This window comes from Lolium rigidum, chromosome 1, assembly GCF_022539505.1.
Source record: "Lolium rigidum isolate FL_2022 chromosome 1, APGP_CSIRO_Lrig_0.1, whole genome shotgun sequence".
Classification (NCBI taxonomy): domain Eukaryota; kingdom Viridiplantae; phylum Streptophyta; class Magnoliopsida; order Poales; family Poaceae; genus Lolium; species Lolium rigidum.
The window spans coordinates 75,928,635-75,951,324 of NC_061508.1; the positions used below are offsets into that span (position 1 = coordinate 75,928,635).

At 43.3% G+C, this 22,690-nt stretch overlaps 2 protein-coding genes and 1 pseudogene across 2 annotated transcripts; 2 read left to right on the forward strand and 1 right to left on the reverse strand.

Moving 5' to 3' along the window:
* Positions 1-5,641: 5,641 nt before the first annotated feature.
* Positions 5,642-6,375, forward strand: LOC124647600 (annotated as a pseudogene).
* Positions 6,376-6,875: 500 nt separating this feature from the next.
* Positions 6,876-8,959, forward strand: LOC124665293 (DNA oxidative demethylase ALKBH2). Its single transcript, XM_047203028.1, has 5 exons — positions 6,876-7,145; positions 7,708-7,824; positions 7,982-8,168; positions 8,242-8,453; positions 8,571-8,959. The coding sequence occupies exons 1-4, from the start codon at positions 6,879-6,881 to the stop codon at positions 8,439-8,441; spliced, it is 771 nt and encodes a 256-aa protein (XP_047058984.1). The 5' UTR covers positions 6,876-6,878; the 3' UTR covers positions 8,442-8,453; positions 8,571-8,959.
* A 308-nt stretch (positions 8,960-9,267) lies between these two features.
* Positions 9,268-21,895, reverse strand: LOC124664261 (sister chromatid cohesion protein PDS5 homolog A). Its single transcript, XM_047202098.1, has 33 exons — positions 21,803-21,895; positions 19,574-19,777; positions 19,298-19,479; positions 18,658-18,784; positions 18,290-18,508; positions 17,916-18,132; positions 17,682-17,827; positions 17,434-17,579; positions 16,776-16,925; positions 16,642-16,690; positions 16,382-16,570; positions 15,893-16,075; positions 15,151-15,302; positions 14,926-15,052; positions 14,690-14,842; positions 14,546-14,611; positions 14,317-14,453; positions 14,106-14,223; positions 13,862-13,996; positions 13,585-13,784; positions 12,881-13,031; positions 12,631-12,774; positions 12,469-12,549; positions 11,831-12,379; positions 11,630-11,731; positions 11,420-11,493; positions 11,280-11,331; positions 10,844-10,930; positions 10,718-10,755; positions 10,288-10,353; positions 10,067-10,218; positions 9,831-9,979; positions 9,268-9,739 (listed from the first exon to the last, which is right to left on the reverse strand). The coding sequence occupies exons 1-33, from the start codon at positions 21,893-21,895 to the stop codon at positions 9,704-9,706; spliced, it is 4,674 nt and encodes a 1,557-aa protein (XP_047058054.1). The 3' UTR covers positions 9,268-9,703.
* Positions 21,896-22,690: the final 795 nt, after the last annotated feature.

Here is a 22,690-nt window from a genome sequence, read left to right on the forward strand (position 1 = left end):
AGATATGCTGTTAATTCATGTATTTACCTCACCAAAAAAGGCAGCCATGCAAGTTGTTTCGAGGTTTTTATTTACTCATATTAATCCTGATTTGTTTTGAAATTTTCGGAGAGGCATAAAACATTCCTCTAGACATATAAGTAGCCTACAAATCCAATTGTTGCAGGTCCAGAGAATGGCAGGACCACATTAATGCGCTTGGCCGAAGATCATGGCGATGTGCGTAGCCATAGGAGATTATGGCGAGGTGCTGGCAAGGTATGGCCGTAGGAGATCAGGCTGGTCTCTTTTTATTTTGATCTTATTTTCCTTTTTCGTAGGATGGCAGTGAAAGAACTATAACTGAAAAATTGAACATGGCCACACTAAAGTTACTGAATATTGATGTTCCAATTGCGAGATAGCATGTGATTTCTTCCCCTTCCCAAGATTATAGAAATATAGTATATCTAATATATATATATATATATATATATATATATATATATATATATATATATATATATATGTATGCTTTATTAGCTCTGTAAATTAGCACGAGGAGCAATATATTTCTCGATATGATTCTCGCTACTTACATATGTTTTAACAATCATCTTTTCTATTATGCATGTTCTAGGTAGATCTCACTACTAACTACTACTAACTACTTACATATTTTTTATGCAGAGGTGGAGATGAGCATGAAGCTATTGTTGCTCAAACCATGGGAAGGGAGCAAAGATCAACGCCAAAACATGTATGTTTTCTCACTGGATTGTACTTGCCTCAAGAGGATTCTCTTATTCCAATTTCAAACATTGGTTTATATGCATTGGTACAATCTCAAAGATGTATGTTGTGAATAATTTATCATGTTCCAATGTCCATGCCCTCCTCCTCCCACGCCAAGTTTCTTCCCTTCCTGCATCCTCTCCCAACCATGGCGCTTTTGCCGTGGACCTGGTCGTTGCCGCCATCGTCCTGGGGCAGGGGAGGAGTGTTGGCTACCAGAGGCCATCCAAGGCGCCATCACCGCCATCCTTCGGGTCCTCTCGCCGCTTCCTCTGCCTTCCTAGATGAGTTGTTGCTTGGTCCTCTCTCCCTCATGGAAGTGCTGATGCTCCTTTTGTCTCTAATTTATCACAAGCCGCTCTCCTTTTTTATGTGTATGTGTGTGTTCTGATGTAGATATATTGTTGCAGACAAACTGTTCGATGATATGCTTATGAGACATGGAAACGTTCATCCTTATGGATCTATGGTTACATCAGCAAGGTGAGCTCTTTTTCTTCACATGTTTGCAGCGGGAAGTGATTGTCCACAGTTTTATGCTCTTGCAAAGTTTGGTTATTTGTGATTTTAATGAATAAACTGATATTTTCTTATCCTATCGAGAGAAAGTTGTGACAGAAAAGAGGTTTTATTGTCTACAGGAAGATATGCATAGATTTTCCTATAAATTTCCTTTCCGATGGATAATGAAAAATGGAAATCGGAAACGTTCCATGCCGCGCACGAGGACCAGTAACCTCCACACCTATCAATTGGTTCCCTCTAGCCCCTGATGTTTTTTATACTACAGAGCATGAATATATTTTATCATTGTTTTGTAGTACATCATATTATCAGCAAAATAGTTTGTTTGATGGCTTATATATGCACTTCTTCTTTTCAGGTTCAGTTTAGAGCCATTGATCTATCATAAAGCATGATGATAAGTGTATTGCGGCATGCAGGTTACTGTTGTTTGGACCATGGCATCACAGATTGCGGACTCTCATCTTGCTGCCAATTGATGGACATGATTTTGAGGTAAAATCCTTCTTTGCATTTGCTACCTTTTCTACCAGAATATGCATATTACAAGGAAGTATCTGTATTTTTGTCCTCTGAACTCACATAGGGGGTACTCGTGGCTTATTACAAACATAACTGATCTTATGTATTTGTGTAAGTACATACAAATGGTTGCTTTGCAGTATTGAATTATCTATTGTAATCTTAATAATCATGTATTATTTCATTTGCCTTGACTAGGGAAACTACCAGCTTCCAAGATTCAATGCGTGTTGGACGCCTATATATAGTGCAGATTTCTGCTTAATTAATTATTCTTTTGCACATTCTTGGTAAGCTTTAAGATCTGATTTCATCAAATATTCAGCTGGGGGGCCAGTTTGCTCATAATCCGGGAACACAGAAGGTTAAGCTCTTCTATTGATATTTCAGGCTATGGTATGTCTACTGTGAGAATTTCTTTGCCGGTTGTTATTTTGAATCTCTCTGTATTTTATCTTGCATGTTTTTGGTCCTGCCGTATACTTCTCTTTCAAATTTCATTCGCATATATGTGCTGGCATTCTCGTAAGATTCACACCTGTATCATGCAGGTTATTGAGATTCTAAAAAAAATCATCCTTGAGGTGATGATGAAGCCCAACCATAAGTACGAGACGTACTCACATGGTTGAGGAGGTAAAATAGTGGCCACCATCACATGGCTGCGTCGAGGACTATCCAGGAAAAGCGACGGACTGATGCAAGACTGCAAGATACTCCCTCCGTTCTTTTTTAATTGACTCAAATTTAGTATAAAGTTGTACTAAATCTGAGTCAATTAAAAGAGAACGGAGGGAGTACATGATATGTTGTGTTATGTTGCTCTCTTCGTTAGCTGATAATTCTTCTCTAGCTCCTCTTCGTCAACTGATAATTCTTCCCTGTTAAAAAAATGCATAATTATTCACTCTTTATTTAGTTCTTGCTTATTATCGATGTTCACAAATATATATAAATGAACATTGGCATAAGTTTTACGGGGTCGTGCGCCAAGGCGCACATCAAAATCTAGTTCCCGTAAGCAGTCAAACCCCTCAACCCTCTCTGGCTCTCTCTCCCTCCCTCCCACGACCACCCCTTGTGTGGACTCAACCGTCGCGCGCCAAGACCACTCTCACCAATCTCACGCACGCTCGCCGCCGTCCAAATCCCCACCTTCACCCCCATCAGGCCTCGTTCGGTTCTTGCGGTTTTAATACGCCCAGGGAAGCATCCACCCGGGTATCTGGGTGATCCCCGATTGTCACCGCGATCCCGCCATAACCACCTCTCCACAAAGTCCTACGGTTCCGGAAATATTGCATGTTCGGTTATCTCCTTCCCCAACAACCCCCGACGGCAGCAGCAGGCAATTCTCAGTACCAAATAACAGCACGTCAAATTGGCCGCTAGTGTTGCACAGTAGCAGCAATCTGTATAGATGTAATTTTATAAAATAAAAAAAGCCCATACAATTACAATTCTTCACAGATTAGGTTCTTCAATCTAAAATCAAAGATCGTGTTTGTGGGTGGCTGTCCCTCGCCGTGTCCTCCCGCAGCTGTACTCCTCGCCGTCTGCACCCTTCGCTGCCCTACTCGACCAGGAACTTCGCCAGTGGGACACATAGGAGGAGCTCTGCCTCCTTCTCACCCTCCTCCACTCGAGAAGGAGCTCTGCCTCGCCGAGAGTTTCGTCCTACTCGAGCCACGTCTGTCCATCGGGAAGCCGTGGAGCTCGTGCTGCTGCTGCTCCCGCTCCGTCTGCCGTTTCCCTTCATGAGCTCGACGCCGTCACGCCTTGTTAGGCATCACCTAGCCGTCGCACCTCCTCCTGGTCCTCCAGGAACCTTTTCCCATCCGTCGTGCTTTCGTCGTGCTTCCTGGTTTGCCCGGCTGTCGTGGTCTTCCGCTCGCCGCCGCTAGAGCTTATCACCGTAGCTCCTTTGGTGACCAAAAACTGGCAGCATCGCCACCCAATTGTTGGCCACGCTCGCGCGGGTGCTGCTTCTCCCCTACCGCCGATGGAGCTCGTGCTGCTGCTCCTCCCGTCCCTTCGAGATTCAGAAATTTCTATTAGCTCTAAAAAAGAAGGTAAAGGGCAACACTGTACCTTCAGTTCAAATGATAAATTTTCAACAATTATCTTTTGCTCCTGGAAACATATAATGTGGAGTAGCCAAAGTGCTTAGCAGATGAAAATTTTATAGATGACTAGTAAGAACATTGTGGTAGTTTCCAACAATTAAATTGACACTTCAGTTTGAATGATAAATTTGCTGACATCCATCTAAACCATATCAAATGTGCAATAGTGCATCACGATCATCCCTTAAGTCCAAGCAAGACGACTTATCTTTTGCAGCAAATCAGTCGACTGCACTTCCTAAAGCTACGTAATCCAATATGTCTGAATTTACTGAATTGGTTCAGATGCTCAAACACAAGAGACTGTACTCATATGATAGGAAATGGCTACCTTTTTGTGTGTACTTGTGTGTTAAGGAGGAGAAAGCAAATCGCTACGTTTTTTTTGTGTATACTTGTGTATATTCGATAATACACAAGATTATAGTGCCTATGTTAACAAGAAAACTTATGCACAAGCTTATGTTAAAGCGTTAGTCTAGTCAGTCCGAAGAAAGGATGTGCAATTCTCAAAAACGACTGCAATACATCCGAACATGTAAGCCATATCTGATGCACACTAGATGTCATCCAGTGCACTAGTATCAATAACACAGAAGCTAATTAGCACCAATGATTGCCGAAATTCTGGCTACATCATCTTGAGAAAATATATGGACAGATGAAATTGATGTAAACTATGCATCAATGATTGCAAATTGGACATCTTTTATTCAGAAGATTGTGGTTAACCACACATCTTTTCATTTTGCTGTGATCACAGCAACAACAGCAACTAAGGCTTAGAGGTAGACATGATTTCACTCAATAATATGTTAATTAGGCATAATAGAAGATACGAAATTGGTATGGCACCACACGAGCACTAGCACAGACGCATTGCACAGGTACAGATAAGATGAGACAAATAAAACCTAGTTCCCCCAAATACATGGCACCGGCGTCCACCACCTCGAGATCAGATCCAACCAACAGCTCAATATCGTATAGATTGCAAGAACAAGAAGAGGGTAAAGGGAGGATAAGAATGAGGATCTTACCTTGTAGCTGCCAGCGTCGGGGGCTTGGAAGGGCGAGCTACCGGAGATCTTGATCTTCCCGGGGGCTAGGTCTTCGGTTCCAGCTCCGTTGCGGCGTCAGCGTTGGGGAGGGCGACGAGGCTAGAGGATCTCCTCTCCTCCAGTTGGTTGCACGGCCGCCGTCGTTCCAGTAGCCGCCGTCATCCCCTCCTTCTCGTTGCGTCGCCGCCGCCGTCATCCCCTCCTTCTCGTTGCGTCGCCGCCGCCGCTATCGCGAGAGGACGAATGCGCTCTCAGTTTTGTTTTGTGTCCTTTCGGGATGCTATCCACGGGTGGAGTGGGGATTTTTTAAAACCCGGTGTATCGGGGGGGTTTCTGGGAAAACCGGGCGGGATGGAACACCGATAGGTTTTAACCGAACGCGTTTTAAGTTGGGGCCGGGATTAAAACGCGGGGGGCCTGATCCCGGTCCACCCACCGGGTTTGTGCGCCGATACTGGCCGGTGCGGGAGGAAACGAACGAGGCCTCAACGGCCTCCGATCCCGCCACATCTCGTCACAAAACCGCCCCGCACCTCACCCACGTACGCTGCCCACTCCCTGGCGCTATATATATAAGCTCCTCGCCTCCACCCCGGCCGTACAGAGCTCAAGAGGTAGACGAACCCACTCGCCATGGCCACCACCTTCCTCCTATCGGCTGTCGTCGCTGCTTGCGCAATTCTCGCCTGCGCCGCCACCGTCTCCGCGTCCTCGCCGCGGGTGCTCACCGTCGGCGGCGACGCCAGGGGGTGGAGGCAGCCGGCGCCCGGAGAGGAGACCTACAACCACTGGGCCAGCAGGAGCCGCTTCCATGTCGGAGACTTCCTCTGTAAGCACCACCTACGCACGCACGCACGCACGCACGCAAACCATCCGGCGGCGCGTCGTGCTCGCCCTCGCCCGCATTCCGGTACGATAACATTTTGCCGGTTCCGCCCATTCTTCGGTTGCAGACTTCAGGTACGCCAAGAACGACTCGGTGCTGGTGGTCACCCGCGACGACTACAAGGTGTGCCGCGGCGACAGGCCGGCGCTGCGGCTGGACGGCGGCGAGGAGGCCAGGTTCCGGCTCGAGCGGAGCGGCTCCCTCTACTTCATCAGCGGCGCGCCGGGGCACTGCGACGCCGGGCAGAGGCTCACCGTGCGCGTCATGGCGCAGCACGACGACGCCTCCTCCCCGGCGGATGCCCCCGCCGCCTCCACGACGCCGGGGTCCGGGTCGGGAGCTGTGCCTAACACGCCGCCGCGCGGGAAGGCTGGCGACGGGAAGACCAGCGCCGCGGCGGTCGTCGGTTCGCGCGTCTGTCGGTGGCTACCGCGCCGTCGGCGTCGGTCTGGGAGTGGCCATGCTGGTGGTCTTGACATGAGAGATGCGCGCTGCATTTGCGTGCATTGTGCACGACTGCACGTGTGTTGTTAGTTCACCGTAGACAATTATGTTCAATTTTCAGCTAGTGTGTTCTTTTCTTTTTTTGCGAATAGCTAGTGTGTTCTTCTTTATCTGTACGTTGTATGTAGCCATATCAGGGTAACTCAGATCGATCGATCATACGGTGTATCCTGCGTTAAATATTAGTGAATTTCGATGTAATTTGTATGAACTATCGAGTTGATTTGATTCTTTCGTTTTGCACCTGCTCTGTTTCTCATCTGGCTAGCGCAGTTCTTTAATTACAGAATATAAGATGATCAACACACTGCGGACTGACGATGTTTCCGTGTCAGTAGATTGTTTACGTATTTCTGTAATCCGCCTTCGCTGGGCGCTAATGTACTTTAACTGGCCGCCCCCTTCGCATACAGTTCCACCGCCGGCCCGCCGCTTCGTTTCTGTTCCATTCTCTTCGCCGCCGCATCAGAGGCATCACCAATGGCCTCGCGGCTCCGGCTCGGCCAGCCCGTCCCGAACCCAGCCTCCACCCTCGACCCCGAGGAGGCGAACGAGGGTGAGGGAGGAGAAGCGAGGAAGCCGGAGCCAAAGCCGCCGGAGGTGACGAACCTGGGCGGCGGGAGCGAGGTGCTGCACTTCCCGCGGTTCATGGCGCGGGAGGCGGCGTGGGAGGTGTTCGAGGAGCTGGACAAGCGCATCCCGTGGACGCGCCCCACCATCCGCGTCTTCGGCCGCTCCTCCGTCCAGGTCACGCCGCCACCCCGCCCTTATTACCCATCTTTCATTCCTCCTCCATGTTCAGGTTCAGGTTCAGGTTCAGGTTCAGCTGCAGACTCACGATTTAGGTCCCTTGCGTTGACATTGTTTCGGATTCTGTGATTTGGGGAGAAATGTGTACCTGTGTTTGTAGGAAATTTTGACTGGATAGGGTTGATTCGATCATCAGTAGCGCGTCTAAAATTTATGCTGACCAAAGAACAGTCAGCATACATGTGGGACACGCTAACAACCCATAGCTTTCATAGTTGAACAGAGTCGTCTAATTTGCTCGATCGGATTCGACGTTGCCATCTACTAGGCTACTAGCTTCACGCAAATTTCAGCTAGCTGCTGATGGTGTGATTGTCTCTTTGTGCCACCTTATCAAAGTTTCAGATCGGTGTTCCTCTAAAGGAGAATACTACTACTAGTTGTCTAGCGCCATTGGTTCTGTAGTGCTATTCCCTCTCAGTGACAGGAGGCACATTGATAACATATACCGCTTCTGAAGCTTCTAATCCAAGTGCCTGATCTTCTTCCCATTCCACAGCCCAGAGATACATGCTATGTTGCGGATGAAGGGCTAACAGATCTCAAGTACAGCGGTCACCAGCCTCGTGCTCATTCTTGGGATGAATTCCCTGTGCTCAAGGATGTTTTGAAAGCGGTAAGAGCTGTACCAAGGTGACAACTGACTATTAGCATCACCACCTGTAATCCATATACGGAGTATTAAGCACAACAAGCTGGATTTTTTTGTAAACAATATCAGGTGGAAAGCATTAGCCTTTACAATGATTCACTGACTCATGAATCTTGGTTAGGTCCATGAAGCCCTCCCGGGAAGCTATTTTAACAGCCTGCTCCTGAACAGATACAAGGCCGGTTCGGACTACGTGTCATGGCACGCCGACGATGAGCCGCTCTATGGACCTACTCCTGAGATAGCGTCGGTCACGTTCGGATGCGAGCGTGAGTTCTTGCTGAGAAAGAAGCCTACCAAAACACAAGGTGCGCCGTGCATCCCCAGAATGGAACACCAAGCTTTGTAGCCTTAACTAAAACTAACTCATGTTATCTCTAGCAGTTGCTGCTGGATCTGGAGAATCGGTCCGGAAGAGGCTAAAGATCGACGACCCTCAGCAGCATTCTTTCCTCCTGAAGCATGGCTCGCTGCTCGTGATGAGAGGCTACACCCAGCGCGACTGGCAGCACTCGGTGCCGAAGCGTGCCAAAGCGGCCTCGACAAGGATCAACCTCACTTTTCGGCACGTGCTATCATGAAAAACATGAACGGTTTGCTTGGTCTCCCACAAGTTTTGTGGTCTTGTAAATGTATCACATTTCGTTTGGAGACCACTAGTAAATGATCAAGCCCATTCTTATGATTATTAAACTTGCCGTGTTCTTCAGCTCAAGTAATTGGAGGTTAGAATCATGTTGTTTGGCGCCACATGATTTTCAAGCAAGCATCCCTAGAATAGAGAAAATACCCTTGATCTGGGGCAGCAGATGTAGAATCAGGAAGTTGTCGACGAGTTCCTTAATCAGGAGATGCCAATGGCAGACAAAATGCTCGGTTCACCCCATCCGATGTTCCCCCATCAAGTAATTGGAGGTATCCTGTAGTGTGAGGTGTTGCAGTGGCCATGCAAGTACGTGGGTTTGCCTTTGGGTCTGACCAGGCATTTGCACGATAAAGAGATTGTGCTTGTATCACGTTCTACATATATCAGCCTGTGTATGTGTGTGCTAAACTTTGCCACCTGCTAAACATGTGAAACATTCAGCATTTTTTGTAACGGGCAAACGAAAGCATCTACGGCTGTTTGGCCTACATATGTACAGCAGATCCCAGGTGGAGTATCTGAGATGTTCAAACTCTTGTGGTCTCATATAATGTTTGTTATTAATCATGAAAACTTGGTAGTTCCTTCAGGTGCAGCAACTTTTGAAAATGCAATCTATTAGAAAATGAATCAATCTTGAGCTATTATGCTCTATTGAATCAGTCTTGGCTGTCGGAATTAGGTCTTTGCACACAGGTTCATCAAACAAAACTGAACTTCAGCATGATCAAATCTTGAGACAAATTATAAAGACAATATGATTGGGTCCAAGCAAATACTGCATTTCAATCTACATGCAAAACTTGTCTTTCCTGAATAACAGACCCTGAAAGAGGATTCTCACAACAGTAATACAACCACTGCGACATTGGTTTATTGTTGGTACAGCATTTCTACATGAGTTCAACCACTATTTCCTGCAAAAGAATGGTAACCAGATAAGTTACATAACATCTGACCCTCAAGGAGACGCCCAGCGAACTTCCAGAAGGGGCTAGTTGGCAGCAAGTTCTAGCATCTAATAACAGTACAAAGCAAGTCCTATCCAGCTGCCCTTCTATACTAAACCTGTTGCTATCCCAAAGAACATTTTCTACATTACAACTGTCAACTGCTGCAAGGGTCAAATTAATGAGATATCCACAATCCTGAACAATGGCCTCTGATATCTGCATCCTAGAAGACATGTCAACAAGGCTATGTTGCTTGCAAGGTGCGCTTTCTCCAGACACTCTGCATGGTCAACAGGAAACAAAAGAAGAGAATAAGTGGAAAAAACTGAAAAATATCAGGGGTCCAGTGTTGACGAGAGGGTCACACTTACAAGAGTCTCATCGTCAGACTCCTCCTTGGAGCTCAAACCATTGACATCAGCCTTTTCTTCTTTCAGCTCCACATCTTCTTTGGACTCTTTCTCTGTTCTTTCTTTCTCAGCTGAGCTAAGTGCTGCTACCTCTTTCTCCTCATGGCCATCTGGGATAACACAAGTCCTCATATATGATGAAACGGCGTGCATCTTATTGATGAACAAAAGCCCATAAAATCAATTAACAAGCATACCGGACTTCACATCTTCGTCGGAATGTGAGTGAGCAAGAGAACCGGATGCATCTGAATCATTAGCTTCCACATACTTGTTACCTCCTGACGCCTTTCTACGTTTGTTTTTTGGGGGCACTTTTGGTTTAACTTTCCTCTTTAGAGGTGAGGGCCTACAAAAGATGGATGAATGAGGAAATTGCAGCAGCATCCTTTAGTCTGGGAGTTAGATATGTACTTACGTCTTTACAGACTTATGTTGGTTAGGCGGAACTTTCGTGCTGCTGGGAGTTCTCGCCTCCTGTGCTCTGTGATGTGTCAAGTTCGATCAAGTGGAAAAGCAAGGTATGTTATTTGATTCGAGTTATCTTTTTGTCTTGAAAGACATAAATTGCATGAAGGTACAGCAAGTTCATAGCATTTAATCTGACAGGAAACCTTTACATCAACCATTTTAGGAAGACGTTGACAAACTACATTATTCAGATTGATATTATATTTCTGGGCTAACTGCAATATATAGACAGAACAGTCAAATTCTCAATTCTTAGGTTACTGATTTTACTCTCATGCTCTGTACCTCAACTTCAATGATCCTTTACCCCATTCCCCTTTCCAAGATGTTTTGAACAGTGCATTATACAGTAGATTTGAAGCAGAATTGTGGCTTACCGTCCTTGCTTTGTCCCTGGAAGATCCTTCTTTTGTTGCTGTGGACAAGCAGTTAAAATATAATGAGTGAAACATGATGTTTAAGGTTGAAGAGATTATTTCAAGCAAGGAACTAAAACAAATTACCTTTATAGATGAACCATTACTTTCAATCCTTTTCCACTTTTCTTTAGCCATGTTAAGCTGCTCAATCTCTCCGTCGTCGTACAGCACCTACGCGGAGAAGCATATTCTTATTTAGTATACCCAGTACAATCACAATCTCTTACCAGCCTGAACTATAATTATCACCGATACAGCTGTTGCACGCTGTGATGTTAGGTGCTTATGCAGAAGAATTAAAAAGTTGCTAGACTTTGTCAGCGCTGAACATTCTGTTTCAATTATGTCCAACATAATAGCCCTTTTAAGCAATCTGAGTTCATAAACAACACTAGGCAGAATGCGGAGAGTTATTGCATTAAAAATAAATATTGCTATTGATAAAATGTAAAGCCATCCCTATTTTCCATGATGCATAACAGCGAAAAATGGATCAAACAAAACCATCAAGGGAACTTACTGTATGTATTTTCTTGGCTGAGTCATAAGATTTTACAACACCTTCATAATATCTGACAACAACAAAAAATTAAAATATAAGCCACCTTACAAAATTAGATGATAGCAAATGTTCAGAATTACACAAAACAGGGAACTTACGCCTTATCCAAAGGCCACCAAACTTTTATTCTCTGTCCTACCAAGTCTGTACTGCTCGAGTCATGTGTCAAACACTGCAGGAATTAATTAATTCTTAGTACAAAGACTAGAAGATAGTTATACTTGCACTTGCACAAAGTTGAGTTCCACTAACTAAGTATTCCTTTTTATTAACTTTATTCATAATGCCTGCATAACCTTTAAGATTACCTTTGCTAAACCAGAAACCAATCTTGGCTTCTGCCTTTTGAAGGACCCATTTAGGCTAGCCAGATCAGCAGTTCGCATAGTGCTGTCTTTATTAGCTGACTTCTGAAGAAAGTTCAATACGAATTGGCAAATTAGAACCAGAACTATTACCAGTAGGTCTCACGAATACATATTTCATACCATAGGACGGAAAGAAATTACCTTTGCACTGCTACTCGATACTTCAGTATGGGACTTCTTAGCACCATTTTTCCCTTTGGATACAGGAGTTTTGGTACTGGTAGGAGATGCTACCAAGTCTGTAGCAACAGAATCAGTTATACTTTTCTTCTTCAACTTGTTTTCTGAATTTTTGGTTTTCTCTCTGCCGACAGAATGCACTAAAAGCTCGTCACTGTCTTTACTGTCTTTTGCTGAGTGTGGCCTACTCTTAGAAACTGATCTTTTGCGCTTTGGGGTCGAAAAACCTACTGGCTTCTCATTGCTCTCTTTCACATCCATCTGCTGCTTTTTTGGTGTGCTACTTAACGACTCACCCAAATTTTCTTGGTTATCTAAGTTTATTTCTCTTAACAATCCCAAGACATCATCATCTTTTCCAGTATTTACTGAAACAGAAGTTGCCTTCTGTTTTCTCCCTGTCTTTTTTGCTGCTCGAGATTTAAGAATTTGGACAATTTTTCCTAAGGGAATTTCGTTACCAAATTCGTCAGTCTCATCTATGAGCATCTTATCTGTGGGAGATTCAACCTGAAGGACGTAAAACACTGGAGGAGTCAAGGTCCAGCGGACAATTGAAGTTGAATCATAATACGCACAGTTAGATATGTATTGTGTACCTCAGCAATATGTGCTGTCATAAGAGACTCAAAATGGGACAATACGTTCTCGCATCCCAACCACTTCTGCTCATCATTTACCTACAAAATAACAAGTAAAATATCACTTGATGTCTGGTAACCATCAAAGAGCTTGCTTCATGATATATTAAAAACACATACCACAGAGTTTTCAGTCTCGTCATTCTGAATTGGCACATAAAGTTGAGCAGGCAATGGAACCGTTTGATATTCAGATGCATTTATCTCGTCTGCACATAATTTCTTTGCAACAAGAATACCAAGATCACATATAGCATGTACAGTCTGCAAACAACATATCTCAACTTTATGGCAGCACTTATAGAAAGCAAACGAAGAAATGTACCGGAAAACAAATGTAGAAAATAGAAACATACAAACACTTGCTTACCTTGGTTTTATTTGCATCAACCACGTCTTTGGAACATTTGATGCTTCTCAATATAGATAGTGTTGTCATGAAGCTCTCCTTTTTCATACCAGGTACACTATACTGCAAACCTTCTTCTCCCAGGAGAGTTGAAAGAACCAGATGCAATCGCCTGGAAAGAGCTCTTTCATAAATATGCGTATGCAAGAGTGCAATCATTTTAGCAACACAAGACGTAAACTAGACAATACTTTTCATTTTCATTATATATCAGAACAGTGTACATAACTACATATAAACAAAACTATTCTCTGCAAGAAGACATTATGTTAATAGCCATAGGCATTACTACACTATTGGAAGCAAAGCAGGATAATTTTTATTGCCAAGCGATTGAACAAATCTTTTACAACTCCAAGGGACATTCTACAGTTGGTATCTAATTTCCCAAGCACGTAGTTAGCAGGTTAAATTCGTTGACATTACATTTTCAGTGAACAAAGAAGTTGACATGTGCAACGATAACACACTATGAAGAAAACAGAATGATACTACAATGACAGCAAGTGTAAGAAAATTAGATCATAACAACTAATGAACAATTATCATGTTAAATTGACCAAACGCCTCTCATTCCTCAATGCCAAGGCATATGAAATTATGAATTGTGGAAACTCACAATAACAAAGTACTAGAATAATAGTATTAGAGCTATTATGAAATACCAGTAAATTGGACCAAATGGTTTGACATCCTCATATTCCTCAATGTTAGGACATGAAGGATCATGGGCGAGGACATGAACCAAATGTGGAATTATATATTCTGGGTAAGCAGTCAGCAAATTCACATCTGCTTGGACAGATAGTTGACGCATCTTAACTTGTTGGCATATTTGTGCCACTTCAATCAGGTTGTGCTTGAACTGCGAAGGAAAAGATGTACCTATTAGAATCAGTGAAATGGTGAAAATCAATTGATTATCGTGTTTAGAATATGAACCTCTTCGTACTGTGGTGTACGATAATCATCAATGCTTATCAAGAAGGCGCAGGCATATTTCGCATCCAAAGCTCTCTCCTTGATATATTGATGTACTTTACTGAGAAACAATTTCCTCATTTGAGGAAAATCATCCTAGTAATGAACAAAACTATAAATCTTCCAAGAGGATAGTGCAGACAAGTAAACCAAATGAAAGAAACGATGAGAAATCCAATAAAGCTACATAATCTCCAAAACATACCTGTGAAATCCTCAGAGTCAAATAAAACACATCAACAGGCACTTTATGATCCGATTGTCTTGATAAGCGGAGAACAGCTTTTGCCGCTGCCAGCCTCAAATGGGCCTTGTCACTGGCACTGCGAGTAATAACAGACTAATGAGAATGAGAAATAGCATTATATGCCAGAGAGGGCAAGCACGGATATAAAAGTGCATGCCTTTCTTCGTACCTAGAAATCTTGTCTGGGGAAATATCCCCATATGTAAGAATGTTCTTAAGGATACCCATTAAATTTTCTATTCCAGGATGTGCTTCACCATCTTTGCAAGGTACACAGCTCTTCACTAAGGTTTTAATGCCATAAATCTACAGATGAAAATATCAGAAGAAATAGCAAGAAGTAAACGAACATAAACGATTGGAGCAAAGCAGACCATGAAAAGCATAATCTCACCCACCTTTAGCAAACAACTATGTGAGCTATCACCCCATTCAGATTTATCAGCAGAAACTTCAGGAGTTTCCTGCTAATACACATAGAATGGCATTAAAATTTTGTAAAAAGGAAAAAAAATAGATTTAAAGATAGTAAGCCTTCTTACATTACTGCAGTCAAGAATTTTTTTAGTTATGAAACTTATTATCTCTTCGCCCCTTGTTTCGAAAATTGGCATCGCTATCTGAGCTATACACCCCAAAGATTGCAAGATAGAAGGTAAATGAACTTTTTTCTCCTCCAACAAATCCACAAGCCTCTGCAAAGTTACAAATGCTAGGCATAATACATCAGAAATCTCAAATATATAGTAACAAGGAAACATCTGGGGCAAATCCAGACCTTGTAAAGAACAGATAGTGCCATCAGACCATCATCTTTTGTTATAGCAGCAAGAGCATGAACAGAGTATTTAGCTTGCTTCCGTGTGCCCTCTAAACATAGCCGCTCTAATAAAAGAGCAACGGAGCTGAAAATGGAAGGTATAGTAACTTAGTTCCATAACCATAGTAAGTAGTGCAAAGCGCGAATTAGTGTCACAAAATAAAGAACTTTCAAGCAGCTGACCTTGATGAGGCCAGTTGTTCAGGAATGTTGCCACCAGCTTTGGACAAAACATGAGCAATACCTTCTTTGAGCACTTCATTATCCTCCTTCAGAAGTTCAATGATATCTTCTTCAAATCCAGATAAAAGTGAAGGGAAGAAACTAGATATTGCCTGAAATGAGTAAATAGCATGGATGAGAACCGTCTTCTAGAGTCCGTGGAGAAAAATGCACCAGAACAGTTCTGTGCTCATCCAATAAGTGCAAATTCCATGATATATCCATCTGTCTAAGGGATTTTGCATCAATAAGCATGTTGTACTCCGAAATTTAATGAAGTGCCACAAGCCCATGACTAAGGTTTGCCACGACATGCTTCGAATAACAGAAGATATAAGGTAATGAACAACCCCTGTCCCTAATGCAACAAATTACATGCCTAGCCTTTTGTCCTATTTTTAAGCTAGCAGGTACTCAACAATTTACATAGCTGTCTTGTGGGTACCCTTAACTAAAACCCATCACATTACAACTAATGGAACTCAAAATTTTATGATTACAGAAAATCCGCTGAAAGAAACAACTGTTTACTCCGCATTTTTTTAGTCAACAACTGTTCACCCTTGGGTAGCAATATATAAGCGACACACAGTCCATGCAAGCAACTGCTGAACCAAGTAGTTTTCTTTATATCCATGACAGCAGAAAAAAAGATGACCAGATGTTGCATCAAGAATAGAAACAGTGCTTCAGCAAAGTATACCGTCAGAAGATTCATGCATGATGAGATGAGTTTTGTATTCCCAGAAGATTTGTGTTCAGAAGCTTCAGAAAGGATCTCTTTGACATATTCCTTGTTAACAAGTAAATACGAGCATCGCACTGATAATATGCTCACGAAATCATACAGTTCATGTTTTTCACCAAGAGACTTGAGCAAATCAACCTGCAGTTACAAGTAAAAAATTTGAATTGTTTAAACTGGCAGATCCAGAAAATAGATCAACGAGGTCTGTTTCAGATAAGCAGTCAAGTCTACACAGGAGCATATGTATGGGTCACGAGTTAGGTTGTGAATACAATTACTAAACCAGTATATGGCAACCATCTCCAGCGATATTCAGCAATAAACAATATAAATGAAATCAAAAGGAGCAAAAACTCTGTTGAGAAAGAGCTAGAGGGATCTTTCTTTTGCTATTCTAAATCGCAACTTAGAACAGAAATGACAAAAGTATATATAGACAGGTACCCTGATAGACCAAGCATCTCTGAATGTTGTTGCACAATCAAGCAAGCTTGTGAACATTTTCCAGATATTAGCATCTTTTAGCTGATGAAGCTTGTTCAAGTACTCCTCAGCCTTTGTTGTGTCAGTGAACAAACGGGACATGCTCCGGAAACATCCTACGATTCTTTTTTGCAGATCAGGAGCATCTTCCTGAAATTCAAGAAGAATAAGTAAGGAAAATAGTAGCTCTCCAGTGCTTTCTAGCCTCAAGAATCACAAACCTGGCTGATCTGCCGAAGGGACATGTACTTCAGCATTTCTTGTTGTAGTCTAAAGTTGAACAAAATGGAACAAATTAAACATTATCAAGGAGAGCATTAATTAAATTAAATGGTTTATCAATAGACTATCGAACCTTTGTTTTTGCAGAAGAATCTGTTCAAGAGCTTTCATATCAACTTTATCAAAATGTGTGACAGCAGTTATCCAATGTTTCACTCTGTCCTTTATCGGAAATTCTGGTGGGAACAACGAACCACACAAAATTGATTCGACTGACTCAGGTCTGCAACAAAAAACAACAAAGTGAACATTATATATAATAGGCTCTCTAGAGCTTTACAGATCAGAGAGTGCAATATCACACAACTTAATACAACATCTGTGTCTGGGCAAACAAAATAACATTATTAAACTAATTTCCATGCAAGATGCCAGATGTTGACACTAGACAGGATGGATGTGAACAGATAAACAAAAAAAGCATTCCTCGTCATTCTATATATTGTGCAAAATTACTTACATCGTATCAACCTCAAATAACAATATACTTATCAAGCAGAAGTCAATGAGAAGTTCAAAACCACAGGCAAAAAGTATTGCAAAGGTAATATCTATAGTGTATATCAAGAAAAGACCAGCAACATATCCCAGACATTCAAAGCACACACCGTGAGGGGGTATAACATCACTAGAAGTGGTACGTCTAATCACAAGTTGAACAGGTCCTATTTTTCTGTTATATATTCTTGAAGCAGTATGCAACAAGGCTCGGGAATATTGAGTGAATTTACCTAAAATCCTTGTCATAAAGACATCTTAATATCTTTCCGGGTATCCACTCAAAATCATCAGAATTTGTTGAGCTATCACAACCCCTCAGGCAATACATCTTGTAGATATCAGCCAATCTCTCCATGGTATAACACTTCACTGGATGCTGGTTTTTCAAAGGCACACCAGACATTTCAGTAAATTATACAGATTATGAACACATATGTAAAAAATGAAAGATGGTGGAAAGAGCAAAGAAAAAACTAACTGATTTATCACGGACACGCTCAGCTACTAGTTTGATAGTATCAACTGGAACAGCACCAAATGCATGGCAAGCTACATCACAAACAGCAGCCACAACTTGTTTTCTTACATTTTCTTCATAATCCAACAATCTGTCACAAAGTGCCTCTGCCAAGGAGCCAACCATCAGGGCAAAGAATGATTAAGTATTCCTTCAAATGATATGAATTGTTACTAGGGGAACATGGCTACTTACTTATTATCTCTGGAGCTTCCGGACGGGAATGGTTTGACATTAAACATTTCTTCAAATGCTCGATCACAGAAACACGGATTTCTACTACTCTGTCAGTCAACCTCTTCAGGAACTCAACGAAAAGAGACTTAAAAGATTCCAAGACAGGGACTTCAGGTAAAGAAAAAAGTTCCCCAAGCAATTCAACTGATCTAGACCTCGTTTCTACTTGATCTGCCTACAGAAATGAGAAACATAAATTTTAATTAATAGGGCACAATTATCTAAGAAAAATAGTCACAAGATGCATGAAACTTTCATTTTAAGTTGATCTTCCAGTCACTCTCCATATAGACACATATGGTTCAAACTGATAATCCGAAGATAGATCATACCAGTAGCTCCCCAGTTATATAAGGCACCACCACCTTAAGAACCTTTGGAGCGCACTGATATAGATTGAATATGACTTCGTGATGATCAAAGTGGTCATTTGAAGAACTCTTGTCCTCAGCCAAGGACGATATGAGAAACTTCCTTATGTATGGTTCAAGCTTTCCTGTAGATTGCTTTATAACACTGCGAGCAAGCTTACGTGTAGATGAAGTAATATCCTAACAAAACAAAAGTTGCAGAATTACATGTTTACAGAAGGACAATAATAATAATAAAGATTGGTTGAAACAATACAAGCAGAAGCTAATAAAAGTATCTTATAAATTACAAAATAGCAAAAGACGCCATAAAAGTTGAAGGCGCTCACAGTTTCTTTACGGGCTAAAGCTGATAACAGTACATGTAGAAGGCTTTCATGTATTTTCTCACTTTCATCTATAATATGGCCCATTATTGTCTGCATTGACTTCACAATATTTGTTTCATGATTGTCCCTGCATCAAACAAATTTAATAGTCAAAACACAGTGGATAAACAGCAAATAGGACCATAAAACATTTAGCTAGGTCTGACTGTTCAAGTGCATATCTGTAGCAAGTACACTTCCACCCAATCGAATATAATCAAATCATAGCATCTACACTATTACCAAAATTACTATAATTAATTAAGGTGTAACATGTACACTTTCACCAAAACTAATATAAATAAGTCAAATTGGCAGCACCAAGAGTGAACCATTCGCTGGAAATAAATGGTCGGACAACAGAGAAACATCTTCCATGTATTTGCATAGAATGAAATGAGGTGATACAGATTTCTAAGTTTTGGCCAAAAAATTTGTAGAGTAGGACATTTACTACCATGTGCAACTAACAGTGTGAACCAAAAATGTTTGAAAATGTCTGATGAGATCATCACATTCAAGATCTAACATATCAACACACGCCATCTTGCAACTGTTTCCAAAATAATGAAAGCTAGTCCAGAAGGCATAGCGGAATTACCTGACAGTTTCCAAAAATGTTCGGAACATGTCTGTGATGAGATCATCACATTGAAGATCTAACATCACAACACATGCTCGGTATCTTGCAACTGTCTCCAAAATAGCAACTCGCCTGCCGAAGGAATGGCTATTAACATTGTTGAGTCCACCAAATGTACCAACAATCAGTTTAAACACAGTCTGCAAGAATGGAAGGAAAAAAGATCTCAAATGCTTATAATTCATAAACTCAGTGGAAGTAAGTTGATCAAGTGCACTATTGATGGTAGGTCACCCTTAAAACATCGTCACTATATGGAGCTTCAGGTGCTGTTATTCTTGTGATTTCACAGAAGCAGTTGGCTAAGAGAACTTTGACATCTTCATCCTGATGTTTCAGCAATTCTTCTCTGGCAACTGCATTTAGACACGGTTGGATAGCTTCCATCACCGAGGACCCTGGCGACTGCTCTATTCCATGTAAGCATTCCGCAGCTTGCTGCAGAACGATTAGCGTTAATAGCACACCCAAAAGATGCATAAGCAAGAAGGAAGTATTTTAAGCAAACAGGTAATATGGCATTAAGATTAGCTCCAGAAAGTATAGAAACACTGTCATTACTCCTTGTATCCCCGCGCTAGGAAAGAAGTACAAGGCAGACAATTAATTGATTGTCAGAACAATTGATCTTCTATCACTGATGTCACCAAAGTTCCGCATTTTCCTCTCAAAAGATAAAAGGTTGTCATTCAAGCCTGAGCTTTTAGATGTATTATAGTCCCTATAATAATTAAGTCTGTTTGTTCTAGCAAAAGAAAGCATGCTGGGTAATTCTAGGAAAAAAATATTGAAGGACCGAGAGTGCAATGCAAGAGAGCTTGTGCTTACGACCTACCAGCCTAGCTAGCTACAAGGGTAAAACAAAATGTTTTTTATCACACTCGATGTTACTCCAGCAAGGACATATTTCAGGATCAAATTAATGCACCGGTGTTGGATCTGGGGAGTTGAAAAAGGTAGCATTCACCGACAAAGCAAAAAACCATTAATTTTATACCCCAAAATAATCTATGCAAGGCATTCAACGTCTCAGGTGTCGACAAAACTAGCATGACTCAGCATACTGCAGGCATATCGGTTGACGTGGACAACCAAACAAAATTAGCGAACCAAAAATCTACGCTTCGGTAATGTCTTCCCACTTGTCAGGTACTAGCGTGACCGAAGCAGCCACTAACTAGCGAGCGCGCCAATCGGGCACAGGGAAGCCTGTTTGGACCACAGAAACACGACAACCGTAACCTGCGGAGATTCCCAGAACAGTAGGAACCTGAACCAATGGGACCCAAAGCTCCGCATTTTCCTCTCATAGATAAAGGGTTGACATTTGACCCTGAGCATTTAGATGTATTATACTCCCTATAATAATTAAGTCTGTTTGTCCTAGCAAAAGAAAGCATACTAGGTAATTCTAGGAAAAAAAATTAAGTGCCGACAGTCCAGCTGTTACTCTAGCAAGGACAAATTTCAGGATCAAATAAATGAGCCGGTGTTGGATTTGGGAAGTTGAAAAAGGTAGCATTCGACGACAAAGCAAAAAAAAAACATTAACTTTATACCCCAAATTAATATATGCAAAGCATTCAGCGTCTCAGGTGTCGACAAAACTAGCATGCTGCACGCATAGCGGTTCGAGTGAGCAACCGAACAAAATTAGCGAAGCAAAGATCTATGCTTCGGTAACGTCTTGCACTTGTCTGGTACTCGCGTAACCGAAGCAAGCGCTAACTAGCTAGCGCGCCAATTGGGCGCAGGAAAGCCTGTTTGGACCACCGGAACACGACAAACCGTGATCTGCAGAGACTCCCAGAACAGTAGGAACTGGACCAATGGCACCCAACTGGGCACCGCATAAATTCAGCAAACCATAACCTGAATACACCCAAGCTTCACTCAGGAAGTGCCACCCAGCCGAAACCGAACAATCTACGCCTCGGCAACGTCTTCCACTTGTCGGGTACTAGCGTAACCGAAGCAACCGCTAGCGCGCCAATCAAGCGCGGGGAAGCGTGTTTGGACCACAGAAACCCTACAGACCGTGACCTGAACTAATGGTAGGAACAGAACTAATGGCACCCAATTGGCCACCCCACAAATTCAGGCTAAACGCACCCAGGCGGGCTTCAGTCAGGCACTGCCTCCCAACCGAAACGGAACAATCCACCTGGAACAAGCAAAGCCGTGGCAATTTGCTTCAAAATCTCGCCAAATCCTAACAATTCCCTTCCTTGCTGGTGAGCCCCAGCTGAAAAAGCTGCCTGTTTTGGACCCTCCTCTGCCGTCAGCACAGCACAGACCGCCCAAATCCGGCAAGGAGGACGCGCGCGAAGCCCGAGTGGCTGCCCAGCTCGCCCTAAACCCTAAAAAGCTGCCGAATTGGCAGGACGACCGCAGATCCAGGCGCACCCAGTACAGAGGCGCGGGGGAGGAGAGGTTCCGGAGTGCCGGGCGTCTCTGTCTCACCTGGAGGAGCTTGGCGAGCGCGTCGTCGGAGGGCGGAAGCTCCGCCCCCAGCTTGGCCCCGAGCTCCCGCAGCTGCTCCGCGGCCGCAGCCATCCCCCGGCCGGCCGGTCACCTCGCCGCGCGCGCGCCGGCGAGGGTGTGGAGGCGGAAGCTTCTTGCCCTCCCTTGCCGTAGCTGGCTGCTGGCTAGGGCTGGCTGGCGTCGGCTCTCCCTTTCTGGGTCAGAGGTGTTTCGAAATTGGTGTGGGAGGAGAGAGGCGGAGAGCTCGTGAGCGAGAGTTTCAGTTTGGGGATCGGGTCTGGCTGCGTCGACTGTGCTGCCTGCCTGCTACTGCTAGTATACCCGCACGCTCCGCTCCTCCTCCGCCGCCTACTGCCGTTTAGTACCAGCTCAAGCTGTAGCCACCGCCGGCTGAGCTGCGGGTCCTACGTAGAGCTTGGTCCGCCTGTCAGCGTGCGGCGTCGCATCTGGCGACGGTGGAGGTGGGTTTTACCTTTTACCGGTGGGTTTAGGACAGCGTCAGTGGCGTGGAGAGCGTCGTGAGTGAGAGTGAGAGAGGTCTTCTGCTCTCAAGTTTTGACTGACTGGACTGCGCGGATTATGCCGCCGTGTCCTCTTGCCTATTTTTGTACCGTGGGCAGCTTCTCAGCGGCGGCGCTGCACCAGATAAACATCTCTACCACTGCGACAGACATCTCTTAGGGCTTAATGGCCCAAACACTAAACGCTTCCGTTTTTGTTTATTTGGGTTGGACCGTGATCAAGGCCTCCAAACCCTAGCCTGCTACTCGTCCTCGTCGGGAAGTGTTGGATAATTAGGCACAATTTCCATGATTAATTTCAGAATATAAAGCATGACGAAAGTAACTACTAAAATGTGAAACTCGA